Here is a 25,539-nt window from a genome sequence, read left to right as displayed (position 1 = left end):
TTCTCAAGCTATCAGAATCACACAAATCCTTCCTACCCAAGTCGCTCAACAGAGGAACGAGTTTATGCAAATATGATGATAGTTGGGCAAAACTCTTCTTTTCAATGATCACATTTTTAGAGGCTACTCCTAGCTCAATGATGACTTCTATTACCTGAGAAACGACTTCCATGATTGTATCAATTGGCAAGTTAGCTACCGCATCCATGACCGTTTTTCAAGAACTAAATTTCACAGTGAGTTTCAGTCTAGTCCCGTTTGAGGAACTTCACTCGACATATAACTCTCATTGTCTCCAAGCGAAAAACGGGCACAAATCTCTTTACAGTGCCTCAAACTCCCACATTCAAGAATACCCGTAACAATAACCATACAGAACTTCCTTCTTTAATTCATAAAAGCAGCAACGATAAAGAAAGTGTGATAAGAAAAAGGAAACAGGCAAACACTAAATTCTATCACGGCCTGAACCTGTTTCTTATTGAAGGCAACAATTTTTCAGAAGCTAAACTCAGAAGAAAATATAACTTCTAAAAAATGTCAACAGAAGAAACAATTCAGAACACCCGAGTCTCACTTGACTTTAAAGCTTCCCAAAATTTTCTCGATCAAGCAGAGTTTCAACAAATTATCCCACACAAAACTGCAAATAATCCAACAATAAACTTTAATCACAACAAGAAGACAAGCTGAACTTTCTTAATTACACCTTTTTTCCACAAATGATATGGTCATAATAGTCAGCGTTAATTCATTAAATCTCAAGTCTTAGTAAACAAGAAAGCTGACCGGAAGACACTAATCCTTCCCTAAGAAAGCTGTCAACCGAAAATGATAGACATCAACAGCAAGAAGACTGGAATCAGGAAGACTATAAATGCATCAAATGGAAAAAGTCTTCTTTACTTTCTATTCAGAAACACCAAGATCTTGTTAAGAACTTGGATATTCATTAAAAAGATACATACCCAATTGGATCAATTACATGCAAAGCAGCCCATCATAGCAAGCATGATTCGTGAGTGCAGATACCAATATATTATAATTAATTAATAAATAAATAATATATATATATATATATATATAAATTTTCTAATTAAATAATTATTAAGTACTGTAAAATAATTATCTTATAATTGATTTTATTTAATTTTTCTTATTTGAAATTTTTGTATATTAACTTCATTATCAATTATTTAAAATATTGTTTTTTTTACTTAGACAATGAGTTATCGTTTATTCAATTTTCACTCACATGATTGAAAACACCCTATCTATAGTCGTCTTCGCAACCAATAAAATCAATATAAATATATTAACATTAGCAATTTGATATTTATTTGAAAATAATTTATTGTTATTGAAGAATAATGAACAATAAATGTTCTTCCAATATATATATATATATGGAGTAAGATGTTTAAGTTTAGAATTCTAAGAAGTCAACAATAACTTAACCATTACTACGATAATTTTTTATTTTTAAAAATTTGGTTAAATTTAATAAAGACATATATTATTTTTATTTAAAAAAAAATAGCCCGTATAATATTAAATTATGGAGTAGGTCTCTTGTGAGACGATCTCACGAATCTTTATCTGTGAAACGGGTCAATCCCTATCAATATTCACAATAAAAAGTAATACTATTAGCATAAAAAATAACATTTTTTCATAGATGACCCAAATAAGAGATCTGTCTCACAAAATACGACATTTGAGATCATTTCACATAAGTTTTTGCTTAAATTATGGCTCTACCGTCAGCTAGCTAGAAGTTCTATATCCTCGGGGATTGAATGTTCTATATCCTCGGGGATTGAATGTTCTATATCGTCGGGGATTGAATTTTTACTTAAACATCATGAGGTTAAAGATAAAATAAAAATGAAGAGATAAATAATATGAAAAATGATAATTAACAAAGTATTTGGCTTGATTGTTAAATTACCATTTTGTTTTGTTTTATTAATTAAATTTGAGATAAAATGTTAAATTACTATTTTATTATATTAATAATTAATTAAATTTTAATAGTATTATTTATCAAGGACTATATATTAATCAATCAATAAATATATTATTACATACAAATTTGATGCTGACTTTGATCGCCTCCAGTCGGGTTTCCTGGGAAAACCAGATTATTTATTAAGAATGGACCCAAAAGGGGTAAGTGCATACAAATCTTAATTCAATTTGTAATAATTTGTTACTCAAATTCATTCATGTTTTTATTTCTTCAGTGGCTCTGATGCACGTACACAATATTTTTGAGTAAACTATTATACTATTTGAAAATAACCTTCTGATTTTTTAAGATTTTTTTTGAAAAAATATAATTCAACTTTTACTCAAAATAATCTCAATATTTTTTTTCCTAATGCCCCTCTTTTCTTTCTTGCACCGACTTGATTTGTTTGTCTGCTCTCTTGAACCTTTTCTTTTTAGATTATTTATTTTACCAAAATATAAAAATAATCAAATAAATTGTATACAATACATATTTCCTTGACGACCAGCAATTATTTATAGACCATAAAAGAAACAGCGACACCGGAAGACTTGTCAAACGAAACGAGACAGCTGGATGAACTCGTGCAAAAGACTTGAACCTTCGGTTTCTACGACCAAATCCACATAATGCCAAACCACGTTGGATATGTTTTGATAATATAATATCAGGGACCATTAGCTACGTCCTCGTGTTTATACAAATTTTTTTTTTAAATAAATCTTTTGTGAGACGATCTCTCGAATCTTTATTTGTGAGACATGTCAACCCTACCGATATTCACAATAAAAAATAATACTCTTAGCATAAAAAAAGTAATACTTTTTCATAGCTAACCCAAATAAGAGTCCGTCTCACAAAATATGACCAGTGAGACCGTCTCACAAAATATGACCAGTGAGACCGTCTCACACAAGTTTTTGCTTTTTTTATAATTAAATTGAATTATATTCAAATAAACTTAATATCATAATTATAAATATTAATAAATAATCATATTGTAATTTTTTAAAAATAGTTTAAATTGTTTGTATTTAAATGAAATCATTGGAAAATTAATGTGAGAATAAACTATGAATTAAAAAGTAAAAAATATATCATGATACCAAATTATTTCTCTCTATATGCTCAGACTAACTAATAGTAATAGATTATATGAAAAACCTCGAACTAAAATTTAAAATTGATATTAATATTGTTAATATAATTTTTTAAAAATAGTTTAATAATATATGTCATGTTTATAAATAATAAATTTTTTGAAATTGCTAATTTTTTTTCCTGAAATACTAAGATTACTAAATATTTGTTTTATAAACTATATCAAAGGAAATTGAATTGAGTTCTGAGGGAAAAGAGTGACAACAATTGCTTAAATATTTGGTTTAATTTATGATAATGAAAAAATAAGTAGAAAAAATGAATCATAACATTTCCAACACTTCTTTTGAAAAAAGCTTTATGTTAGAAAAAAACAAGGTTTTTTTCAACTTGAAAACTTCTCTATGGAAGCACATTTCTAAATGTCAAAATAATGTTTCAACACATATCTTTTACTAATTCTTTTCTCAAAGACAAGAACCAACATTTACGGGTAAACCACAAGCCACAAAATCGACACAGAAGTGAATATTAAAAGAATAGTCACCACACCTACGTACAAGCCAAGAAACCATTTTGCATAACCAAAGCTATGAGATCACCAACTCAAATCGCTCTATGTATGCAAACAAGTGGTCTATTTTATAGACCACGGCAAGTTTATCGAACTGTAGCATCATACCAATGGCATGAAAATCAGAACATGATAGATCATAGATGGATATTATCCCATTTTGGCGGAAGGGTGAGATGTTCTTTACTATAACTTAAGTCTCAATATTCATATCAGGAAATCTATCAACATCCTACTGGCTACTGTAAAGGTTATGTTGTCAAATTACGTCGTCAATCACTCATCCGATACATCCCACTTATTGATATAAGAGCAATCTACTTAATCACTAACCTCGTCATCAAATCCCTGATTCAAGTCTTGCCTGCTTTTTCCTCTCTTCATTTTTGCCTTCACGCGAGATTTTGTAATTAGGGTCTGCACTGTGTTTGCAAAATTCCCAGCAGCCATGATTATGAGAAGAATCCCACTGGTAATTACCTGAGATAGATGGGCCATTTTTAGTACCTAACTAGGCAAAGTTGATCACATACATTTAAGTAGCAGTAAATAAATCATTGAAATATGGTATAATAGTTTTTGTCACCCTTTTTAAAAAAAAAATAACATGAGCAAATAAGCAAGCAGCAAATCGCAGGTAAAAATAAACCCCGTAACTTTACCTGCCACTCGGAAGTAAAACCACCAAGTGCAGTTTTAAGCAATAAGACCCCCACATAGGCCTCAAAACCCTGAAAACATTACATAATGGCACTCACTCAGATCAGCTTTTTGGTGGTAGTCAGTAGTCAGGAGTCACAGCAAAGGACGTGCTCTTTAGAAAAAACACATTTTCCAAAGGAGGAGTTTATTCAAGTACATTATGCAATATTCAAGCTTTTATGATCAACAGAACTTAAACATGGGATACCTGCAAAGTAAAGAGGATAGGACATAGCAACAACAACTGACCCTCCACTCCGGCAGTTTCTCCCCAAACAACATCCATTCTCCTGGCCTGCAAGGTAAAATACCACCAAAAAATGTACAGAGAAATTGAAAGATCGCTAAAATTGGTTCAAGGGACGAGTCCAAGTCAATCAGCCTAGTTTTTCATATGACTGTACGTGTTGCAATAGCTTTGGCATAAATTCAAGTATTAACATAAGATGAACCGGTTGGAACATTTTATCAGGATGTAGATTGCAGACAATGACTGAAAATTAACCTCACTTAAATGGAAAAAGAAATAAATTCCCACGATCAAATTCCTTCCCTCTCAATCAACTTGCAAGCATTTGAAACCCAGCACACTCGCATAATGATTAGTCATTATTATTAACAAATACCATCATTAACAAAAATAATTCTCAGCTCCATCACTCGCATAATGATTAGTCATTATTATTAACAAATACCATCATTTAACAAAAATAATTCTCAGCTCCATCTTCAAAAATCTCAGTTTTTTAACACATCAAAACCTAAATAATATTTCAAAGTTACAACCATAAAATTCATCGATAACTTGTGTGTCATTGCAATAATTTTTGACCATAAACTTGATTGGAATCTTGTACAGCCATTGCAAGAAAATTTTGAACTTGGAGTAGAGAGAAACCATTTAGCAGTTGTGCATTTCAAAAGGTATGCTTGAGTGTGTCTGCATGCATGTGAGGAATAGCAGGGCCACAGGTGACCATCCATACTGGTCTCCCATATCTGCCCCTGCTAGTGCATATGGGAACTAAAAAGCTGTATAAAATTTCAACTGAAACTCCAAGAGATGAGAAACGAGAGAATTGATAAGTAGAGCACAAAAACTACGTGTTGAAAAACAAAAAATGTAAAACTTACCTTGCCAAGTGCAATACGTGTGTACAGTCTCTGCCTTTGATATCTATTCTGAAGAATCATGGAGACTCCTTGCATAATCGCCCATTTCAAAAACAGCTGTACACCTCTCTACAATAAGCATTTACATTTCAATAGCTTTTAATCGCATAAAAGGGGAAAAAGGGAAGCAAACAGCTAATGATACTAAGCCAGGTACACACGTTAATATCGATTATTGAGTTAATGTATTAGTACCCGTGTTTTTGCCAGGCAGGGAAATGTTGGAAAATGCATAAATACCTGTTTTTGGGAACAATCAGGTCCTCTCTCTATCTCCCATGTAAGACTTATGAGAGCCATAGCCATAGCATAATAGTGATGCTTAATCCACCTGCACAAGTAAATTCATCACTTATGAATGAAAGTATATAATACTGTGAATATCCAAAATCATCACTCATAAAAGTATACATTACTGTGACTATCCAAGAATCTCAGCTTTGAAAATATAACTGAAAAAGATTCTACATAAAGCTGAGACAGCAACACCCAGTTGAAAGTTTATTCCAGAAATTTTGGCGAAAGATCAGCCAGATAGTCATAAAGTATCTTAATTACGAAAGTTGAACAAGTTCAAGCTTATAGAAGTTAGACAACTCGAATAAAAGACTTACTTTTATTTTTGTTTTAAATTGGATTATCGTCCCAATTGTCCAGTAATGGCTCCAATGGAAAGACATACAAATGGAATTCAATATAATAAAACTTCATTTCCTGGTTTATTTTATAAAGAGCACAAAAAAGAGTATAAGAAAAGACTGTTCCGCCATGCCGAATATCCAGCTTTGACCATCAAATGAATAGAAAAACGAAAATGGTAGCAAAATAACAGTTTCCTTTCATTGAAACCTATTCCTGAGTGCAATAAATTCTACACATAGTTGATCAAAACAAAATTTTTACAAGAAAGACAATTTACACACTTGTTCATGAGTCACACAGACAATTAGTAATTGGATTTGAGATAAAGAAATTTTCTTCAAGGATGCAACCTGATATTTGATGAGACCTTCAGCAGTCACAATTTACTTGACGAAGACTGATATCCTCATTACAAAATTTATCTGCTTACAAACTGATGGAAAAGTACAGTGGTGCACGTTTGCTTTCACTACTAGCTCAAAGGATACTCCACCATACATACGTGATTAGATGCAGACTTTTTTAATTCATTCAGTTTCAATCGGCGTTTCAAATTAATGTGGATAAACTTATGAGTCAGAACTGGAATAACATAATCTCTAAACAAACGAAAAAAGTTGGGTGAGCAATATATCCCTTTTCTTGAAAATTATGATGCTCTTGAAGTAAGCAAAAATTGACGTAGATTTCGCTTCCATATTATCATCAAGCTCACTCTTACATCAGAGAATTAAACATTTGATTCAACCACATAAACTTCCACATCAAAATCTGCCACGGTGATAAACAAAAAAAAGAACACTACAAACAAAGGTTTTCTGATTCTAAGGGAAAACTTAAGCTCACAGAAAGTGTTGACATAGACAGAGAGAGGTGGAAAGAAAACATTACACTGTAAAGGAGCAAAAGGCCAAACAAGATTTTGGAACCTATATCAAGACTGAAAATGTATGAACCATGTTAATTACCATGGGCGTATGCCGCTTCCATTAACTCTCAAAATATTCTCTCTCAAAGTCAAACCTGTGTAGAGATACAGCAACCATGCCTGGATGGCAGAAATTGAGTAGGTTACATTTTAAGTAACCTCCACATAAATGATACCTAAAAGAAAAAAATTACACATGATATACCTGGTAAAGTTGAACTGGCAATGCAGGCAAACATCCATCCCAAATCCATGACCTTAACGTCAGCAGCAGTGATGGCAAAAAAAGGAACAAGAATGCTGTTCTATCCTGTCATGAGATATGAGTCATGCAAAATATGAACCAGAAAGGTAAAATTGTTTCTCCATCAAATGCCCAAGAAGATTTATAAAGCTCAAGACAATCAACCACCTCAAGCTATATAAATAATTCCCTTAGTGAAATGAACAAAATTAAAACTAATTAACAAAAAGTTTAGCAGAAATCAATGAGGAAAATTAAAAGTTAGTTGGCTTGAAATATTTAAAGATGAATCATACTCTGAACTTATTGTATTCCTCTTTCACTTTCAGTTGCACATCCTTTCTGTTCGCCCGCACATTAATTGGACCAAGAAACATCCTCAAAAATCTCCCTAATATCCATGAATGACAAATAAATACCATGACAATTGATTATCACGTGCAGAATCAACTCTCTACCAACGAAGAAATTAATAGAATCCCACCATGAGATTTGGTCGGGAGAAATGCAGCTGCGTCTCCTTCGCTCAGGACATATCTTGCTCTAACCAATTCATCTTCCAACTTGAGAAAAATAATGAAAAAATCAACGGAAAGCAGGAATATACAAACAGTCAAACACGATCCATTTGGTGGGTAAAGTACCCATCTCGATAATTTTGCAGGGTAAATGAACAAATTAAATAGTTCTCCCCTTTTCAACATTACTAGGGATCAAAAGGGAAAAAAAATTTCCACTAAAAACATATTGATAACATAACATCTGTATCGCGTGCATGCGCAGAGATAGTCAAGTTTTAAGCTGAGCACACACTTTTTCGGCTTGTTTGGAGCTCCGAAGAGAGGAACGCAGGGAACCGATATGGGAGTCGAGTGACGCAACGCGCTGGCGGAGCGCGTCTTCTTCGCGAGAGGTGCGGGCTATGAGGGATGCCGCTAAGTCCTGCAACTCCTTGGCTTCTTCAAGCAGCCTGGAAACCTGGCCCCCGACATCTCGATCAGCCGGCCATTCTCCCATCGGTGCTCGGGAATTGGGTGTTACTGGGAATCGAGGAAATGGATGGATTCAGAAGTCAGAAAAACATTAAATTAAAATGAAATTTGAGGGAAGATGATCCACGCATATGATTGATTTGATTGTGTGTACCGCTTCTAATTATTTAAATTTAAATTAAAATTAAATAAATATAAGAGGAATCCCCATAAAACAAAATTAATTCGAATTTGATGGTTTACTCAAACACTTTTGAAAAGTTATGCCGTGAGACAATATCACTTATCTTTATTTGTGAGTAAGACAGATCAATCTTATTAATATTTATAATAAAAAATAATACTCTTAACAAATTAATATTTTTTCATAGATGACTCAAATAAGATATCCGTCTCACAAAATACAACCCGTGAGACCGTCTCACACAAATTTTTGCCAAAACTTTTAATATATTAATTATTAGTGGTTCCTTTTATAAACGTATTTAAATTAAAAAAGTATTTTTCTTGGTAAGGGTTGATCCTATAAAATGGTATGTCGCTCAATTCAATTTTTGTGAGGTGAAATCTCTATATAATTACTATTCTTAAAGAAAAACAAATAAATAAATGTCGTGCTGAATTTGCAAATATTTAAGCATATAATGAAACTTGAACTGGCATTCATTCAACACTGAACTGAAGTTTCATTTCATGTTTTGCATTTTTGAACATATATATATATATATATATATATATATATATAAACTCAAGTACACGAAGCATAACTAAATACGAACAAGAGAGTATTTGATGATTACACATGCTTTCACGTTTCTCGTCTAAGCGGCGACAAAAATGAAATTATCATTGAATTCCTCCCAAAGTGATACTTCGGCAATTAGCATATATGTACTGGGGTAGTTAGATTCTCTAAATACCTCCAAATGGGTCTTTTCTTATCATGTGTATACTATATTGGAAGTGTTCTTTGGAGCTTAGCTTCCAACCATACATTCGCTAATGCTTCATGTTTCCTGCTCCTCTGTGTAATCCCCGAAAATAACAGACTACTTCAATGCATCATCCTGCAGTAAATAAGATAAATACAAATCCAGGAATGAAAGATTTTAACAGTTACCAGTGCCGTAAAGTCCGTTTCATTAATTGTCATTGCAGCACATGCACTTGAGCAGCCGACTCCAGAAACCAGCAGCCGCTTTCTGTTCTGTTGACTTGACCGGATCCTTGAATTTTGCCTTCTCGCTTAGTCCTTCAAATGAGTTCACGAGATTCTGAAGCCTCGCAACAAACTCGATCAACAGAGAAGTAAATGTTGCAAGCGACAATGCACTAGCACTTTCGTACGTCTTTATTTCACGCTCATTCAAAGGGAAAGGGGTATCACCAATGAGGGAGACCCGAGAAGGCCACATTGTCTGCTGTCTTAGCATATCTTCAGCAGAACCCCATTGTGACGCAGAGATGTTGACAGCCGCGTTTGGATTCTGCGGATCATAGTTTGGTAATTGTAGAGGTGCTTTTAGATTGGTCATTGATTCACTAAGCGAATTTATCACGGGCGCTCGCTTGTTTTCATTATCTTTGAGATCTTGTAGTTGTTCAGGATCGGCAAATTTCTTAGGACGGTTCTTAGTTTCCCAACTCTCTGCATTAACCAAATGATACGATTTTTGGTCAATCATCATCTGCAAATCCTCTGCGGCATCATGAATTTCCTGGAGCAGGTCTCCCGGATTTAGTTTTTCCATCTTCTCTACTTTTTCACCAAGCAATCGTAACACTTTAGCTCCTTCAGTCCCAACTCTATGAATCTCATTCTTAAAAACCTGCCTCAACTCCAATGATGCCTACAAAAGGTAACATAATTGGTTACAATACGTAACAAGAAATGGATGGTATTCTTTTTGGAGTTTCAAGTTTCATAGAACTGGGCAGGTCATGATACATTAAATTTTTTTTAATGATGAATCATGTATGAAGCCCACCAACGTATTATAGTATAACTTTTGATGGCAACCAAAGAGATGCATAAAGCGCATTTCTTTGTTACAAACAGGAATATACTGTTAGGTCACGGCAACCACTTGGTTAGACATGATATTGAGCAATAAAAACTTTCATTCACTAGCTTCAGGATGTTAAATAGATAAATCGGGTTCAAGAGCCTCAAATCACAAAATATCTAGTCCATTTGAGGAATGTATTAGGAATATAAACAAGTCAAGCTTCTAAAAATTCATGATTTGCTAGCTGGATTAAAAAGCAATCAGGTCCTGCTAAAGCTTCAGCTCCTCAATCTCAAAGTAAAGAATCTCAAGTTCAAACACGAGTTGCGAGCTGGCTCACAAAGGAGCTTGGGCTCAAGTTATGTTCACAAGCTATGCCACAAGTTCGACAGGCAAGTCCTCACTTATTGACTTGTTAATCAATTTTCAATGTAAAATCAACAACTAAAATTTTTATATAACAATATATATGCGTATTTATAAGTTTATTTTGATTTTAAAATGTACAAGTATTTCAAACATAATTTTAAGCCTGGAAATTAGGTGCATAGCGTTTGAATAGCATAAGTTGAGCTCCTGTAGAGTTAGCTCGACAGACAGACGAACCAGCTCAGCTGGACAGATACTCTTGATGATATTTTTATTCTAATTACTTTAAGTAATTTTCACTTTTAGTTTAATTTTCCAAGGTCAGGTTAATGACTTGCATCTGCTGAAGTTAAAATTCTGTCTTATATATGGACAGGGAGACTCTGGGCAAATCCCATGCATATATATGGCAAATGGGTCAAATGCAACATCTATCCTTTAAGCATGCCAGGAGTGAGAATGCTAAATGCTAATGCTAATACTAATGCTAATGCTGCATAGAATGAAATATTTCAGGAAAACCTGTATTTCTGAAAGTATGCACCCATGCATTGCCATAACCATGAATGCACAATGCCTTAGAGCACCACTAACTTTAACATATTCATTCCAAGGATAATTGAGCATTCTATAACGACCATGAGGTGGTTCCCATACAGCAAAAGCTAGCTGCAGAAAGAAAGTTAAAATGAAACTAATGTTTACATTTGTTTGCAAGGTATTCTTCGCTAAGTATAAAGCATTAAAAAGTCTTGATTACCAGGGACTCCTCCTGGCTTGTGGACTCAACTGCAGCTCTATATCCTTTGTACAGGGGATCATCAGAAGCCTGGTAGAGAAGAATCTTTGAAGGTATTCTAGTGTATTCAACACACTGCAAGTACATACTGATACATCCTGAACGAGGACTCCAGTTTTAGATTTAGAATACATTTGGTCAACAGAATTTAATATAATATGCACAAAAGTAAGCAGCAATTTAACAACAGAAAAGGAATCAGATATTCACCTTCCAAAGAACTAGCGACCCCCTTGAAATTTTTTGTGACCAATTTATGCAAATCCTCGCCAGCCCAAATGGGGTAAATACAAACATTTATGATCAAACAAACACCGGCACCAACTGCAATAAACAGCAACCTAGAAACAGCTGTTCGAACAAAATGTGAAGATCCCGATACCAGCACAATGCAAAATGTCAGCAAGAACACCCGGAATCCATATTCGTACTGTTTCATGGCAGGGTGCAACTTCAAATAACTAGCCAACGAGCCTAATACTCAGAAAAATGCAAAATACCAATCAATTGTGATTCAGACGCTCCAAGAAAATCAAATCATAAACTGAATTGGATCAACAATTTAAATGCAAGGCGGGAAGATATACCAGCAATGAAAATGCTGACAACAACCACTACTTCTTGGAATCGACCGGCCATCTTAGATAATTCTGCAATGCCCAGCGATAGTGCTCCAGCAGAAAAGGTCCCTAATGCGCGGTTGAACCCTTTGTTTAGTGTCGCCCCTTCACATGCGTGATACACCCCATCATCAAGTGGTTATATTTGCTTGCATACCAGTTATGAACGCTAAATAAGTTTTTTTTTGGGGGTAAATGTTGGCTAAAGCAATAAAAACATTCAAGAGAGGGGGGGCTAGGCCGATATAACTGAGAAATACAAGAGCCACCTAAAATACAAAAATTAAGCTAAGAAGGTAATGAACATTACAAAAACAACTAAACAAGCTTATTTATGAGAAATAAAATAAGGTAAGCTGATTTTATCCATCTTGGAGAGCTCTCTAGCGTGTGTATTGAACCCATCTGTTCCAACAAACTTCAGTAGCTAAAGGATTGGCAAAGGCATTACATTCCCCATATGATATATATATATATACACACAATCACAAGTGGTCTTCCTTCTTCATAAAACAAAGTACCAAAAGGTGGGATGTTAGACTGATTCCATTCAAATTTATTTATTTAAGGAAAGAAAAAAGTCAAATTTTAGTCTCCCACTTGTAGATTTTGTTTCCATACACAGCCTAATTTTTGTGCCCTCTGATTGAGAACTATACCTGCATTCTCCCCCTATCATATTATTGCCACGGGTCCCATTGCTACTTGGCCACCATAGGAATGAGAATGAACATAGAAAATACAGAACAAAGAGTTTGATCTGATGATTAGGTTTACGGAAAAATTCTTACGGACTAAACACATAGTTATTGATTATTCTCCATGCAAACAATTACTAACGCCAAACCCTTCATACAATTTAAGGAAATGTAGAGCTGATGGACGCAAATCGGACTTCCTATGTAGTACCCCTATCCACCACAACATTCGTTATCATGGTTTATGATGATAATCAGGCAATCAGCAAATAGTGAACGTCGAAAAAGACAAAATACACTCTGTTTAGTGATTCAGAATCATTTAAAGTACATAGACAAACTTACCAATGCTAAATTCAAACACGACGACGACAGTGAGGATAGCCCAGATGGAGTATTGGCTTACATAACTTAATGGCTCTTTGAAAAAAATAAGAACCGAAACCAGAGATAAAGCAGAGCCCATCTTAGCCGCAAACACCGCCTTCCTAGGATCAGAACGGCCCATTTCATATGCCCTAACCGCAATTCCCTTGGCATCATTCCACCATTTGGAAAACCTTTCCAACGTGATCCGATAAAGCCGATGTAAACAGCCCTCATGGCGAAAGTAATAAGAATCTAAACCCTCGTCAGAACAAAACCTCCTCGAAAGCAATCTCTCTTGGCCTCTCTCCACAAAACTCTGCCTAAAAGATCCGAGATTTGCGGCCATCATTGTTAGTTTCTGAATCCAGATTTCACAGAAATAAAAAGAAGTACCAGAATTCCAATTTCGCGGGACATGGGATAAGAGCACAAATTCATGGCAGGAAATTTGAATATAGTTTAGAATTATAGTCTGAAAATGGTGGGTAATCCTATAATCCCCGTGTCATCGACAATGGAAGGGTAGTTGACGATTAGGCTCGCGGAGGGGATGCGCGGGATCGGTACACGTGATAGGCCGGTAACATGTTAGGTGGCCCCCACCCCTTCCTCAATTATTCTTGGATATTTTTTTTATATTTAATTTAATTTAATAATAGATTTATAATATATTAAATTAATCTTTACTTTTTTCACCAAAATTAAATATCACTCATTTTTAGTAAAATTATTATTACTTTTGATTTCAAATATTTTATATTATATCATATTTTCACCTAGTATACTGTTTTCTCAGTCAACATAACCAATTTAAAGAAGGTGGATACGAACAAATGAATTGATTTTTATTTTTTCTAAAATGTTTAATTAATATGCTTTTATAAGATTTATAATTATTAAAAAATTATTTATAATTTTAGAAAATTTATTATTATAAACTTCAATAATTTCACCACACAGTATATACAGAGATTGGTTTAAAAAAATGGCAAAAACTTATGTGAGACAGTCTCACATGTCGTATTTTGTGAGACAGATATCTTATTTGGGTTATCAATGAAAAATATTACTTTTTATTGTAAATATCGGTAAAATTGATCTGTTTCACAAATAAAGATTCGTGAGACCGTCTCACAAGAGAGCTACTTAAAAAAAAAAAGCAGTGGAGCTAAAAAAAAAAGCAGTGGAGCTACAATTTAATGTTTAAAAACATATTATATAACATTTGAAAAAATCTGTGTCTGATGTGGTATTATTAGACCCCACAAATTATTGTATTTTAAAGACATTTATGGTTTTAAAAAACAAATATCTCTTTGAAAATACAAAACCAAATATAAACTACATTATTGTACTTATTTTTTAGAAAATATTTTAGAAATAATATATAGTCATTGTTTTTCAATCAATCAAAATAAAAGTACATGAAAAATACGTGTCTATCATGTGATATTATTAGCCCCACAAAATTATTGTATTTCAAAGATATTTATGATTGAAAAACAAATATCTATTTCAAAATACAAAATATAAACTACATTATTGTGCTTATTTTTTACAAAATATTTTAGAAAGAATAGTGTTTAGAAGGGAAAAAAAAACAAAAAAGAAAGTAAATATATAGTCATTGTTTTTCTATCAAAATAAAAATAAAGTATCCATTGAAGAATGAAGAAGGCCAAATTCACGACAAAACATTTTGGTAGAATTTTATTTTTTTTATTTTTTTATTTTTTTGGAGAACGACCAAGGTAGAGTATTAAATGATTGAGCAATCATATCTAAGGGCTGATTTAGTATTGTAAAAAAGGGCGGTGACAAAAGCTGAGGTCACCGATTCTAATTAATATTTAATTATCAAATAACAAAAATTAATTAGTGTAAATAACTAAATTGAGTTTTAAAAAACGTTCATTTGAGCCCACTGAAATTTTAGTTTGACATTTTCGTAAATACGACATCTCAAAAATTTCAAAAACACACAATAATATACGCTTGAAAATAACATCAAGTTCACGATCAACCAAACCAATATCATACAGCCTCACTGACCAGTACTAGACACACATACCACAAACAAATCCAAAACAACATAAAAACTTCATAATACAACTACACAAGGTATCTCCCTGGCAAAATTATCAAACTAGTATAATATATATAAATATCAGGGGACTCTGACACAGACCGACGCAACTACCGGGTATCACTCGCTGACGCTCTATCAGATGCATCAAATCCCCTTGAATAAACTGTTATGATATTAAAAAACAACCACAACGTAAAAAGAAAACAAGGGTCGGACCTCAGTACGACAAACCAGTAAAATTATGACGTAAATAAATGACACGTAACACTACCAAGTAAAATGCAATGTTATGCTATGCATGAATGGTAACAATGGAATCACGGATATCAAACGGAGTCCAAACAAATAGCATCAACAACAGTAACAGTGTCCAAGCAAACGCACTCGAAAACGGAGTCACGTCTTCGATTCGATGAAACAAAGAACGTTGTGTTGTCCCGATCTTTTGAAACAAGCAACAATTTTGTGATATTCACCTCTAAGCAATGAAAACTTAGCAAAAAATATTTACGACTGAAACAATTCAGAATCATACAAACCTTCAAAGAGCTTATCCGTATAAGATCAGTCGACAAACGACACAAAGTAAAAACTTTGATAAATTTGATTTTTGAAGAAAAAAGCAGAGCTTTGAATGTTTGAGAGAAAAACTCTAAAACTTTTGTATAAACTCAAAATAATTGATAATTGTGTTTCATATTCGTCTATATGTTGTTTACATATAAAAAGATACTCAAAATAGGTTAGCAAATAATCTAGGATTCTAAATTAGGTTAAAGTCTAAATTTCCGCAAGGCGGCATGCTCGGGTGGTAAGATTTGACCGCTCGAGCACCGAGTGTTCTGGAAATCATCTCTTGTACAGTAAGTGTAACGCTCGAGCGGTAGGATTTGACCGCTCAGGCGCGGAAGGTTCTGGAATTCGTCTTCTTGGCAGTAAGTGTGGCGCTCGGGCGCGGATGCTTCTGGTCTCCCTCATCATTTAACACTTGAACAATGATCATATGGCTCCCATACTCACTCTCATGCATCACACACCTTTCGCGAAAAGGATTTGCCCTCGAATCTTCATCACCAGCCATTAGCAAGCCACGCTCGATCAGATTCATATCAGTTGCTTCCTTGGTTATGAGTCTCGCTAGCCCACCATTAATAGTATCTTGACATCGTCTTGCTACCTCGAGAGCAAGGATGGCAACTATAGCGTGAGGAAACTACACTATGTTGGAACATTTAAGTTTAGTTCCATTAAAATGGACTTCGTAACATCAGTTCTTCCATGCCCTATCCATCAAAAGAGGAGCAAATACATGTCACTGTGAAACTGGTGGTACACTATTTCCGAAAATGAACTGCAAGATTGTGTTTTTTGCCTCTCTTGCGGCTGAAGCAATATTTCCGACACATTCTACAAATCATTCGGTTGGAAACTATTTCCTCCTCATCGATATCCTTTGCAGGAGCATGATCATTTTTGAAATGGTGGAAACGACTTGAGTCCCTCAAAATGGTTTCATGTTCAATGATCCTACAAATGTAATTAAAAGTTGTATGACAATCACCGCATACACGCAAGTTTTTGGTAATCCTAATAGGCATGCCAGGACCTGTTGTAAGAATGGCATAGCCCATAAGCAAGGGTCAATTTCTCGCTATGTTCAAGTAAAAGATCTCATTTCTCCTCATTATCTACATCATGGAGAGCAAAACTAGTTTCGGGAACATAGCCCAAGATTTTGATGCGAGCTATCAGTTCACCAAGTAGATTATAAATCTCTTTAGTCATTCGATGGAATTTGTCCCCGACAAGAAAGATTGATGTCCCTTTCTTCCCTTGTACCCAACTGCAGCCAGGCCTCTTCTTGATTCCACCACGTTTCATTAGCAATCGGATTCTGGCAACATCTTTCCACTGCCTAGCACAGGCATATATGTTGAAGAGTAGTGTATACAAGCCATCATTCTCAAAGTTTAACTCTAACAACTTATTAACTGCATGCTCTGCAAGTTCCACATTCCCATGAACCCTGCAAACACTAAGCAGTGTCACCCTAACTATTGGACTGGGTTCCATCGGCATGTCCTCTATAAGCTTCAAAGCTTCATGTAAGCGTCCAGTACGACCCAAATGATCAACGACACAAGCACAGTGTTCCACTTCTGTAACCACCTGAAATTCCTCTATCTTATTCCCTTCTCCACCATTCCAGAGTGACTACAAGCATATAGCACAACCACAAAATAACCCCATCAACAAGGAGACCGGCCTTCCTCATCCCACTGAAAACTTGGAGAGCCTCCTCTCCACGAACATGCATCACGTATCCAGTCATTATAGATGTCCAAGAGACTACATTCTTACCAATAATTCCATCAAAAACAGCTCGAGCGGCATCTACATTTCCAGATTTGGCATACATGTCAATAAGGCAATTTGACACAAAAAACATACCCTCTTTATAGCAATTCCTCAGTATATAAGCATGGACTTCTTGGCCAAGTCTATGGGCACCCAGACGTACACAAGCCACCAATGCACTTGATATGGTGAACAGGTTTGGCATAATGCCACATTTGTCCTTTAGCATTTCAGAAAAAAGTTGCAAGGCATCATTGGCGTCTCCATGTTGTGCATAACCACCAATCATGACTGTCCAAATAACCACATTTCTGTTTTCACAATCAATCAAACTGAATAGTTTCTGTGTTGCTCCGAAGTTCTTGCACTTTGCATGCAGATCTATGATGCCATTGATCACCATCATGTCCCCATGATTCTGAACTTCCAATTTTAAATTTTTTTTCAAAACATAACAGTGTATTTCCTTTCCCTGCATCAATGTGCCGACTGCAGCACAACCAGATAAAATTGACACCAATGTAACTTCATTTGGTTGCGATTCAGAAAATATCATCTCCCTAAACATATCAAGTAGCTCATAGCCAAGTCCTCTTTGTGCATACCCTGAAATTATAGCACTCCATGTCACCACATTCAACTCAATCTCTTTCTACCTCATTCTCTCAAACAATTCCAAAACGTGATCAAACCTCTCAATCTGAGAGTAGCTTGTAACTAGTGCATACCAAGACACCACGTCCTTCACCTCCAGCCTATCAAATACATTCTTTGCCTGATCCATTAATCCACGCTTTGCATACATATCAACAATTGCGTTCCCCACATACACATCCTCAAACAAATCTCTCCTGATCGAATATCCATGAATTTCTGTTCCACTCCTCCATGCTTTAACAGAAACACAGGCTGGGATCACATTTACCAAACTAACTGCATCTACATTAAAATCATCATTCTTAACCATATCTCCCAGCATCAGCAAAGCACTTGTACACTCCCCAATATGAACGTAAAAACCCATAATGGAATTCCAGGATATCACATCACACATCCCTCTCACAAGCATTTCATCAAAAAGTTTGTGCGCCTCATCACTTGCCCCACATCGCCCAAAAATAGCTACAACAGCATTGCCCACAAACACATTGGAGAAAACCTAACCTGTAACAAACGCAAGCGCATGTACAACCGACCCAGTATCCAGCAAAGAAAGTTCCCCACATGCCTTGAGAACGTAGGTGAAAGTGTATCCATAAGGAACCCAACCAAGAATCCACATTTCACCAAACATGCTGAGGGCATTCGTGTGATCTCTCCAAGAAACTTTCCTTTTGATTAGGCTATTCCTAAAGAAAACTTCGGAACAGGAAGGTGAGAAATGACGTAGGATAGTGAGAACATCTGAATGGGCATAGTGGGATAGGTAATTGGAAAGTATTCAGAAGGTGACATCCGGGTTTGAGCGGAGAGGGAGACCCCGAATTATGCTGCTGGTGAATTAGCTTCCCTTCAGTAACAGAATCGCGTTGTTGTTGTGTAGATGAAGAGAATCTTAGGAGACAACGGTAGGCGGCGGCAGAATAACGTTTGGCCTTCGGCGGGAATGACGAGGAAAAGAGCATTTGAGAAATTGTCAAAGCTTACTTTGCGGTGATATCGCTGCAATGCGCTTTTATAGTTGATTCGGAAATATTTGCTGGATATATGGTTTTTTTTTTTTTGTAAATTTATTATTTTATGATATAATAATTGGAATTTTTTTCCTAAAATAGATGAAAATTGATCAAAGATAATAGTAATTATATTGTTTCTCGTTATGTTGCCCATAAATTTGTTAATTACTCGAAAATATAATTAATTTACATACTTGTCAACCAGTGAATATATTTTTAGCTAAAAATTATAATTTTTTATATATTCATAAGGGTGATTAAATGAATTTTTTTAAATTTAATCACAGGTAGCTTTCGACTCTAACTTTTGCTTGTCTTAGGCTTTTAAATAACAATTGTAATTTGTACTTTTTTAGATTAGAAATTTCGAACTAGAAATTTCAAATTAGAATTTTTCGTAAACCACATAGATATGCGCATGCGAATGCCTATCCTCCAAAATATTCTACCTTTCTGACCAAAATTATCCAAATTAAGATATTTCGGCACCAAGGCCTAATATAGATTGTGGGAACATAATCACAAAACAAATTATTGATAATATACTTCATACACAGAAGTAAACACCTGTCTCATTCAACTTATCAGGGAATTAATCTTATCGTCTTGCTCCAGGGAAAGAAAAATTTGACGAGTCAAAATAAAATGTACATATTCATTCAACCATATAAATAAATCTGCAATATGTATTCCTATCTCGTGCAGGCTGCAGATAGATTCCACCATCCTCTTCTTTTCATGTCCACATAACATAAATGTGACTTCAAATCTTTGACACTTCCGCGTGATATTCTGTCGGCCCTAATGATTTTTCTTGCCAAAGGTGAACAAGATTGGGGAATCGGCGAAGTAGGATGCTGGATCTTGTCGTTATTATTGCTCTTCTAAAATGTACATGCAGCTAGTAGTAACCATAATAGCAGTTGCTACTGATGGCACCCGAGTAACTCCTCATGTAGCCTACTGAATACCAGGCTTACAGGTATACAAGCAACGACTGTGGGTGGAGCTTCGGTTTTTATCAGCCCATCCACATGGTAGTCACCGCTGCTGCTGCCACCACTTCTCATATCGTTACGACGATTTTTCGGCTCAGAGGCAATTGAAGACAATGTTCTAATCTTCTGACTAGTAGATGGGCTAATTTTCCTCGGTGAATTTTTGGAGAATATCTTATCGGCAGAATAATTGGAAATGATTGGTATGGACATATTTGCTTTCTGACCTTGACTGGAGCCAAATGGGAGCTTTCTACCTTGATAGGCCGATCGAGTTTGATGCTTACAATCATTTTCAATTGATGAGTATAAATGTGGACGTGGAACACGAGAATTTGCTGTCCTACGGCCAGTCCTCCATGAGGGGGGAAGCCTGTTAGGACTCTCCAACGACTCAGGGAAAATATTATCAGCTGCAGCAAGAAGGTTTTCTGATGACCCACTCTCGAGCACTTCCATTTGGATGGGATGACCAACTATAGCATGTCCATTTAGCATACTCAGCATTGAAATCATAGGAACGTCCCTTCGGTAGTTGCTGGCCTGAACTTCTAAATCCACATCCACCAACATGATCCTACCACCAAAATGATGCCTATCAGCGAACATAGCGTCTGGATACTCACGACTATCCTCCCAAAATCCTCTTTTTGCAGAGTAATTATCCCATGTCATCACATCTGAATCTAGGATATTGTGACTAGAACGACTTAGACCTGTTGATTTATATTTGGCCGCATGGGTCCTACAACTTTTATGGCCTGAATCAGCCTTGGTACCACCACTGGTCCAATGGGAACTTCTTCCATTCGTATTTCGTCTGAATACCTCTGAATCAGTTCTGTCAATTGACCGCTTTCCGAGACCACGGTTATTTCTTTTCCTTTTCAGCTGCCATTTAGATACACCTGATTTAGTTGATGCATGTTCGTTTGGGTTGGACAAATCATCAGGAAATGTCAATTCATCGGGGTCATCACTGTTAATACTTCCATGCCCTTCATTGGCTTCAATTCTCGGATATTTAGGATGCAATTCTATAGAGGCAGAACCATCTGTATAACCAGGCAAAAAAATGAGCCTATGAAACCAGACTATTTTTCCCAGTCAAAAGATTATGTAAAATCAATTGGCCATGGACGTTAGGAACAGCAACCACCAAGAATCAATTAATAGATCAGATAAAACAGTAATTCCTAAAACAGTGGCCGAGTCAATCATCATTTTGCAAATAAATCATCCTTGCTCATGGCACAGATAAGTTGTTCCATTAAATACTATTTTGGTGAAGAAAATAATAAATTGCCAAATACAAAAATTAACTGTGAGGCTTTAGAAGCAGAACATAGTTTTTTCAAAAAATGATGAGCACATGGAACATAGGAAAATGTGATAGTTGCTTAGTTTCATGAAAGGATTCATCATGCTAACCAGAAAGTGCAGTCAAATCATCATCTGAATCTGATTCCATAGAATCTGTCTCAGAGCAATCTGTTTCTGTATCCTCTGTGGACTCAGAAATACGCTCTTCACCCAAATCCGAATAGGGCAAGTCTTTTTCTTCAAGCTTGGAAACTGGCATTTCTGCCAGCGAGGATTGCAATCGTCCATCATTCAAATAATCTCCAGAATCATTCGACAGGTAAGCACATCTGCTCCTCTTTGCACGAAATGTAACTCCGGACAGCTCCTCTCCTGTAGGCAGAAACAGAACCATCTGTAGGGTAAGACTCAAACAACAGATAATTTAGCAGTATAACAAGAGAGTGGCTTCTATGATATCTCTTAATCAGAAAATTCTCAGACAAGCTTTTGATGCTGGACATAGTTTATCATTCTAATTTAAGGGCAACAATTAAAAAGGTAAATAATAAGGTAAGAAGACAAACAAGAAGTTCAAAAAAAAAAAAAATTGAAGCTACTAAAGTAGAAAGCTTACTAATTGGTGCAGCGCGGAGACCAAAGTCCTGTAATCCTCGCGTCCGAGGCAGCACACTGGCACCATCATCATCTCCACTCAATTGACTTTCCTCTCTAGCAATCACTTCATACAGACAGACCTCTGCATTCTTCTCAACAGGAGACAAACCAAGCCTTTCAGATATTTGATCTGATCTGGATTCATTTTTATTTTTGCCTCCATCTCCCAAATACTCTGAAGATGTTGCAGCATCTGGTGACGATTTGCTCCTATGATTAGAAGAATTTTCCAATTTCCCATACTTATTCTCCAATAATTGCCTCTCTAGTTCAAGAGCATGTAGTATTGCATCTTCCCGACGAGCATATTTCTCTCTTTTCTTTGGAGGCATACCCTGAGAGGCTTCAGCCCTTTCTATACAGTCATCGAACTCACCACATCGGAATGCCTTTACCCGTTTTGACTTCTCCAAATTGTACCAGTCCCTGGTGGCACACATAGCAAAAATATTCATAAACAATAGTAACTTGGGGAAGACTAGCAAAATGACATTCATTTTGAAGTCAAACTGCACAACTGGCTGAAGGATTTGGAAACAGTTCAAGTCTCACAGGAAGTATTTACTTTTGTGATCTATAATAAATTTGCAAAAAACTAATCAAATGCCACATAAACTAATGCATGTGAAATAGTTTGTATTAAAGAGAAACATTTTCTTATATTATATTGAATAAGCGGCCAAATTACATTCAACAAACCATATATTCAGTTCTCCATACAGATTTGACAGAAAAACTCCAGGGGAACAGGAACTTCACTGCTGCCATTAAACATTAGGACTCATGACAATTTTCGTCCTGTACAAAGCAATTAAACCCTTCTGAGTATCGCCTTTTTACCCAAATGGTTGTCCATGTGGTTCATGAATGGACCTTGACAACATGGGTCATAAACCAATAACCATTTGAAATTTGGAGAGAGTAATTGCATTTCTTTCTGTAGAATTGTATCACTGCAATGAGATTTTGTACACTATTTTCAGTTGAAAATAATGAATTAAAGCCTAAAAAACCACGGAGAGACACGATGTCTAGTGTACATTTATTCCTCTCATACATGCTAGATTTCATTTTTATTAGTTTTTTACTCTTCTGATAACAATTTATGCTGCCAACGAGCTCGGACGACCCAAAATATCATGGTAGTGAATAAACAGAAAAGATACTTAAGAACGTGGTCAATCATAGACACTAGCAAAATTAAGGCCATGCTGTAAATCTAGGTTGCATCTGAGTAACATCAATGACAAATCCTTCTACCTTTGACAAGTCTACATATTTGAGCTCACTGCAGCAAAAAAGTAAGTCATTCACAAAAAACGTTAATCCATCGGTATCAAAAAACGTTAATCCATCGGAATCACGAAAAGTAAAGAGGCAGCAATCAACATAAAACCATCACCATACGCATCCACCAAAATGACATGCATAGCAGCACACCATCACAAATATTGCATATAAAGCTTCACAGGAATGAAATTTTTAAGATCATGTGTAAACTCACACGCTAGCATCTTCCCTCCCAAGAAGCTTCACAGGAGTTCCAGATCGCGGAGATGTTATATGAGACAAAGATAGCTCTTCCTGACCAAGTATTTTTCCAGGCCACCAAGACCCATTACGCCTTCGAACCCACACTATACTCCCCACACAACCATCAGCCACTTCCCCAGATTCTGAACTACCCATCTCTCTACTTTTTATCTATATAAATATATGCTATAAGTCTTAAGGTAGAAACAGGCACATAAACAAGAGTATAGACAAAACAAGTCCTATTCCCTCCCACCCTCTACACACCTTATCGATTTACCCAGCTCACTTTCTCATCTTTTTATTTAACCAACAATAATTAAGACCGAGTCCTCGAGACACATTATTTTTCACCACTGCCAACAAAATAATGAAAAGGAATCACGTATAGTACTAAAGAGAAACACGCTTTGCTTTTTGATCGACAGAACAAAAGTACCGTACCGACTCCTATCGGTAAGCCACCCATAATGAACACAGGTAAACAGCAATTTTATACGGATTAGGAAGAGACAGCTTTTCAACGATCTGAATATTGTAATTAAGAAAAAGGGGGTAGGGTTAGGGTTTTCTTCAAAATGTTGGGGAACTTCACAATTGGGGGCATTCAATTGAAACCACGGGGACTGCTTGGCGGTTGGATTCAGGTAAACAGTGGATTTAAAGTGTTCGGTATGAACCAATTTCATGCGATGCGGACTTTGGGATTCAAGCCTGGAAGTATGTGAGTCTGGTGCGCGACCTACGTGGGTTATCTGGGCCACCAGAAACCGAATGCAACCTAACCCATAAAAAAAAAAGCGAAAATTATAGATTAACCCCTTCTAAATATGAAATCGCGGTTTAACCCAAATATAAGTTTGTCCCCAAAGCACGTGCTAAACAAAACTCCCAATTTCGTTCAAATTGTGCTGCCACGTGCCAGTTGGACGAGGATTAGTTTCATGAAAAATTTCTGTAAACAGCTGAGATGTGCTTTGACAAACGAATGTCGAAGAACTTTTTTGGGACATCCAATTTTTAAGAACGTGTTTGGTTAGAGAAGCTAATGGATTAATAGCTCTGTTTTTTTTAAAAAAATATATTGTTTTATTACAAAAATTAGTAAAATAACATTTTGACAAGAGCATTTTTAGAAGTCATAATTTTTTACTTTTGTTTCTGTTTCTATTTAAATAAAACAATCACACTTTTTTAAGTGTTTTTTTTGAAAAAATCGTTTTAATTTTGGATAAATATGAACAAGTGTTTTTATTTTTATTTTTAAACAAAAGTAGGAGCCGAAAAAAAAGTTTGAAATTTTAGCTCGAAACAGATTTTGCAACCAAACATTCTATTTTAAAAAAAAAACAAAAATTTCAAAAAGTACTTTTAGCTTATTATTTTCTCCAACCAAACAGACTCTTATACATTAAAACCGTTTCATTTTTAAAAAAACTAAAAGTAGTTTTTAAAGCTGAGTTTAATTAAAAGTCTTTCAAATTTACAACATCTGAAAAAAATAAAGTTTTAGGAATTTTCTTTGAAATGAAAAAGAAAAATCTAAGAATCAATTTTTTTTTATGTAAGTTGCAAGCACTTATTATGAATTTCAATTGTATGTTTTTCTAGATCTGCAGATGATTGAATAGACATACATTCAAACACAAGCTGACAATTCCTGATTAACTT

General features: G+C 35.3%; 3 protein-coding genes and 1 pseudogene across 7 annotated transcripts; all 4 read right to left on the bottom strand.

Annotated features, from left to right (window-relative positions):
• Nucleotides 1–215: 215 nt before the first annotated feature.
• On the bottom strand, nt 216–8,496 carry LOC142525586 (uncharacterized). Of its 2 annotated transcripts, none has more exons than XM_075629901.1 (11): nt 8,192–8,496; nt 7,863–7,941; nt 7,675–7,769; nt 7,340–7,444; nt 7,175–7,254; nt 5,805–5,895; nt 5,526–5,633; nt 4,600–4,686; nt 4,352–4,420; nt 4,023–4,169; nt 216–643 (listed from the first exon to the last, which is right to left on the bottom strand). In XM_075629901.1, the coding sequence occupies exons 1-11, from the start codon at nt 8,393–8,395 to the stop codon at nt 629–631; spliced, it is 1,080 nt and encodes a 359-aa protein (XP_075486016.1). In that variant the 5' UTR covers nt 8,396–8,496; the 3' UTR covers nt 216–628. The 2 variants fall into 2 exon arrangements, with proteins under 2 accessions (XP_075486016.1, XP_075486017.1); XM_075629902.1 differs by lacking the exon at nt 216–643 and adding an exon at nt 3,644–3,667.
• Nucleotides 8,497–9,002: 506 nt separating this feature from the next.
• LOC142525561 (aluminum-activated malate transporter 4-like) lies at nt 9,003–13,823 on the bottom strand. Of its 2 annotated transcripts, XM_075629874.1 has the most exons (7): nt 13,211–13,823; nt 12,135–12,272; nt 11,758–12,021; nt 11,509–11,645; nt 11,271–11,417; nt 9,491–10,220; nt 9,003–9,394 (listed from the first exon to the last, which is right to left on the bottom strand). In XM_075629874.1, exons 1-6 carry the CDS (start codon nt 13,581–13,583, stop codon nt 9,513–9,515), a joined length of 1,767 nt encoding a protein of 588 aa, XP_075485989.1. In that variant the 5' UTR covers nt 13,584–13,823; the 3' UTR covers nt 9,003–9,394; nt 9,491–9,512. The 2 variants fall into 2 exon arrangements, with proteins under 2 accessions (XP_075485989.1, XP_075485988.1); XM_075629873.1 differs by having other exon boundaries at nt 9,003–10,220.
• Nucleotides 13,824–15,882: 2,059 nt separating this feature from the next.
• On the bottom strand, nt 15,883–19,326 carry LOC142525562 (pentatricopeptide repeat-containing protein At5g16860-like; annotated as a pseudogene).
• A 586-nt stretch (nt 19,327–19,912) lies between these two features.
• LOC142524223 (uncharacterized protein At1g51745-like) lies at nt 19,913–24,643 on the bottom strand. 3 transcript variants are annotated; one of them, XM_075628097.1, is made up of 4 exons: nt 24,313–24,643; nt 22,295–22,761; nt 21,787–22,050; nt 19,913–21,410 (listed from the first exon to the last, which is right to left on the bottom strand). In XM_075628097.1, exons 1-4 carry the CDS (start codon nt 24,555–24,557, stop codon nt 20,284–20,286), a joined length of 2,103 nt encoding a protein of 700 aa, XP_075484212.1. In that variant the 5' UTR covers nt 24,558–24,643; the 3' UTR covers nt 19,913–20,283. The 3 variants fall into 3 exon arrangements, with proteins under 3 accessions (XP_075484212.1, XP_075484214.1, XP_075484215.1); XM_075628099.1 differs by having other exon boundaries at nt 23,840–24,541; XM_075628100.1 differs by lacking the exon at nt 24,313–24,643 and adding an exon at nt 23,035–23,130.
• Between the last annotated feature and the right edge of the window lie 896 nt (nt 24,644–25,539).

The sequence above is a fragment of the Primulina tabacum genome, chromosome 14, assembly GCF_025594145.1.
Source record: "Primulina tabacum isolate GXHZ01 chromosome 14, ASM2559414v2, whole genome shotgun sequence".
Lineage (NCBI taxonomy): Eukaryota > Viridiplantae > Streptophyta > Magnoliopsida > Lamiales > Gesneriaceae > Primulina > Primulina tabacum.
This window is presented reverse-complemented; position numbering and strand designations above follow the sequence as displayed.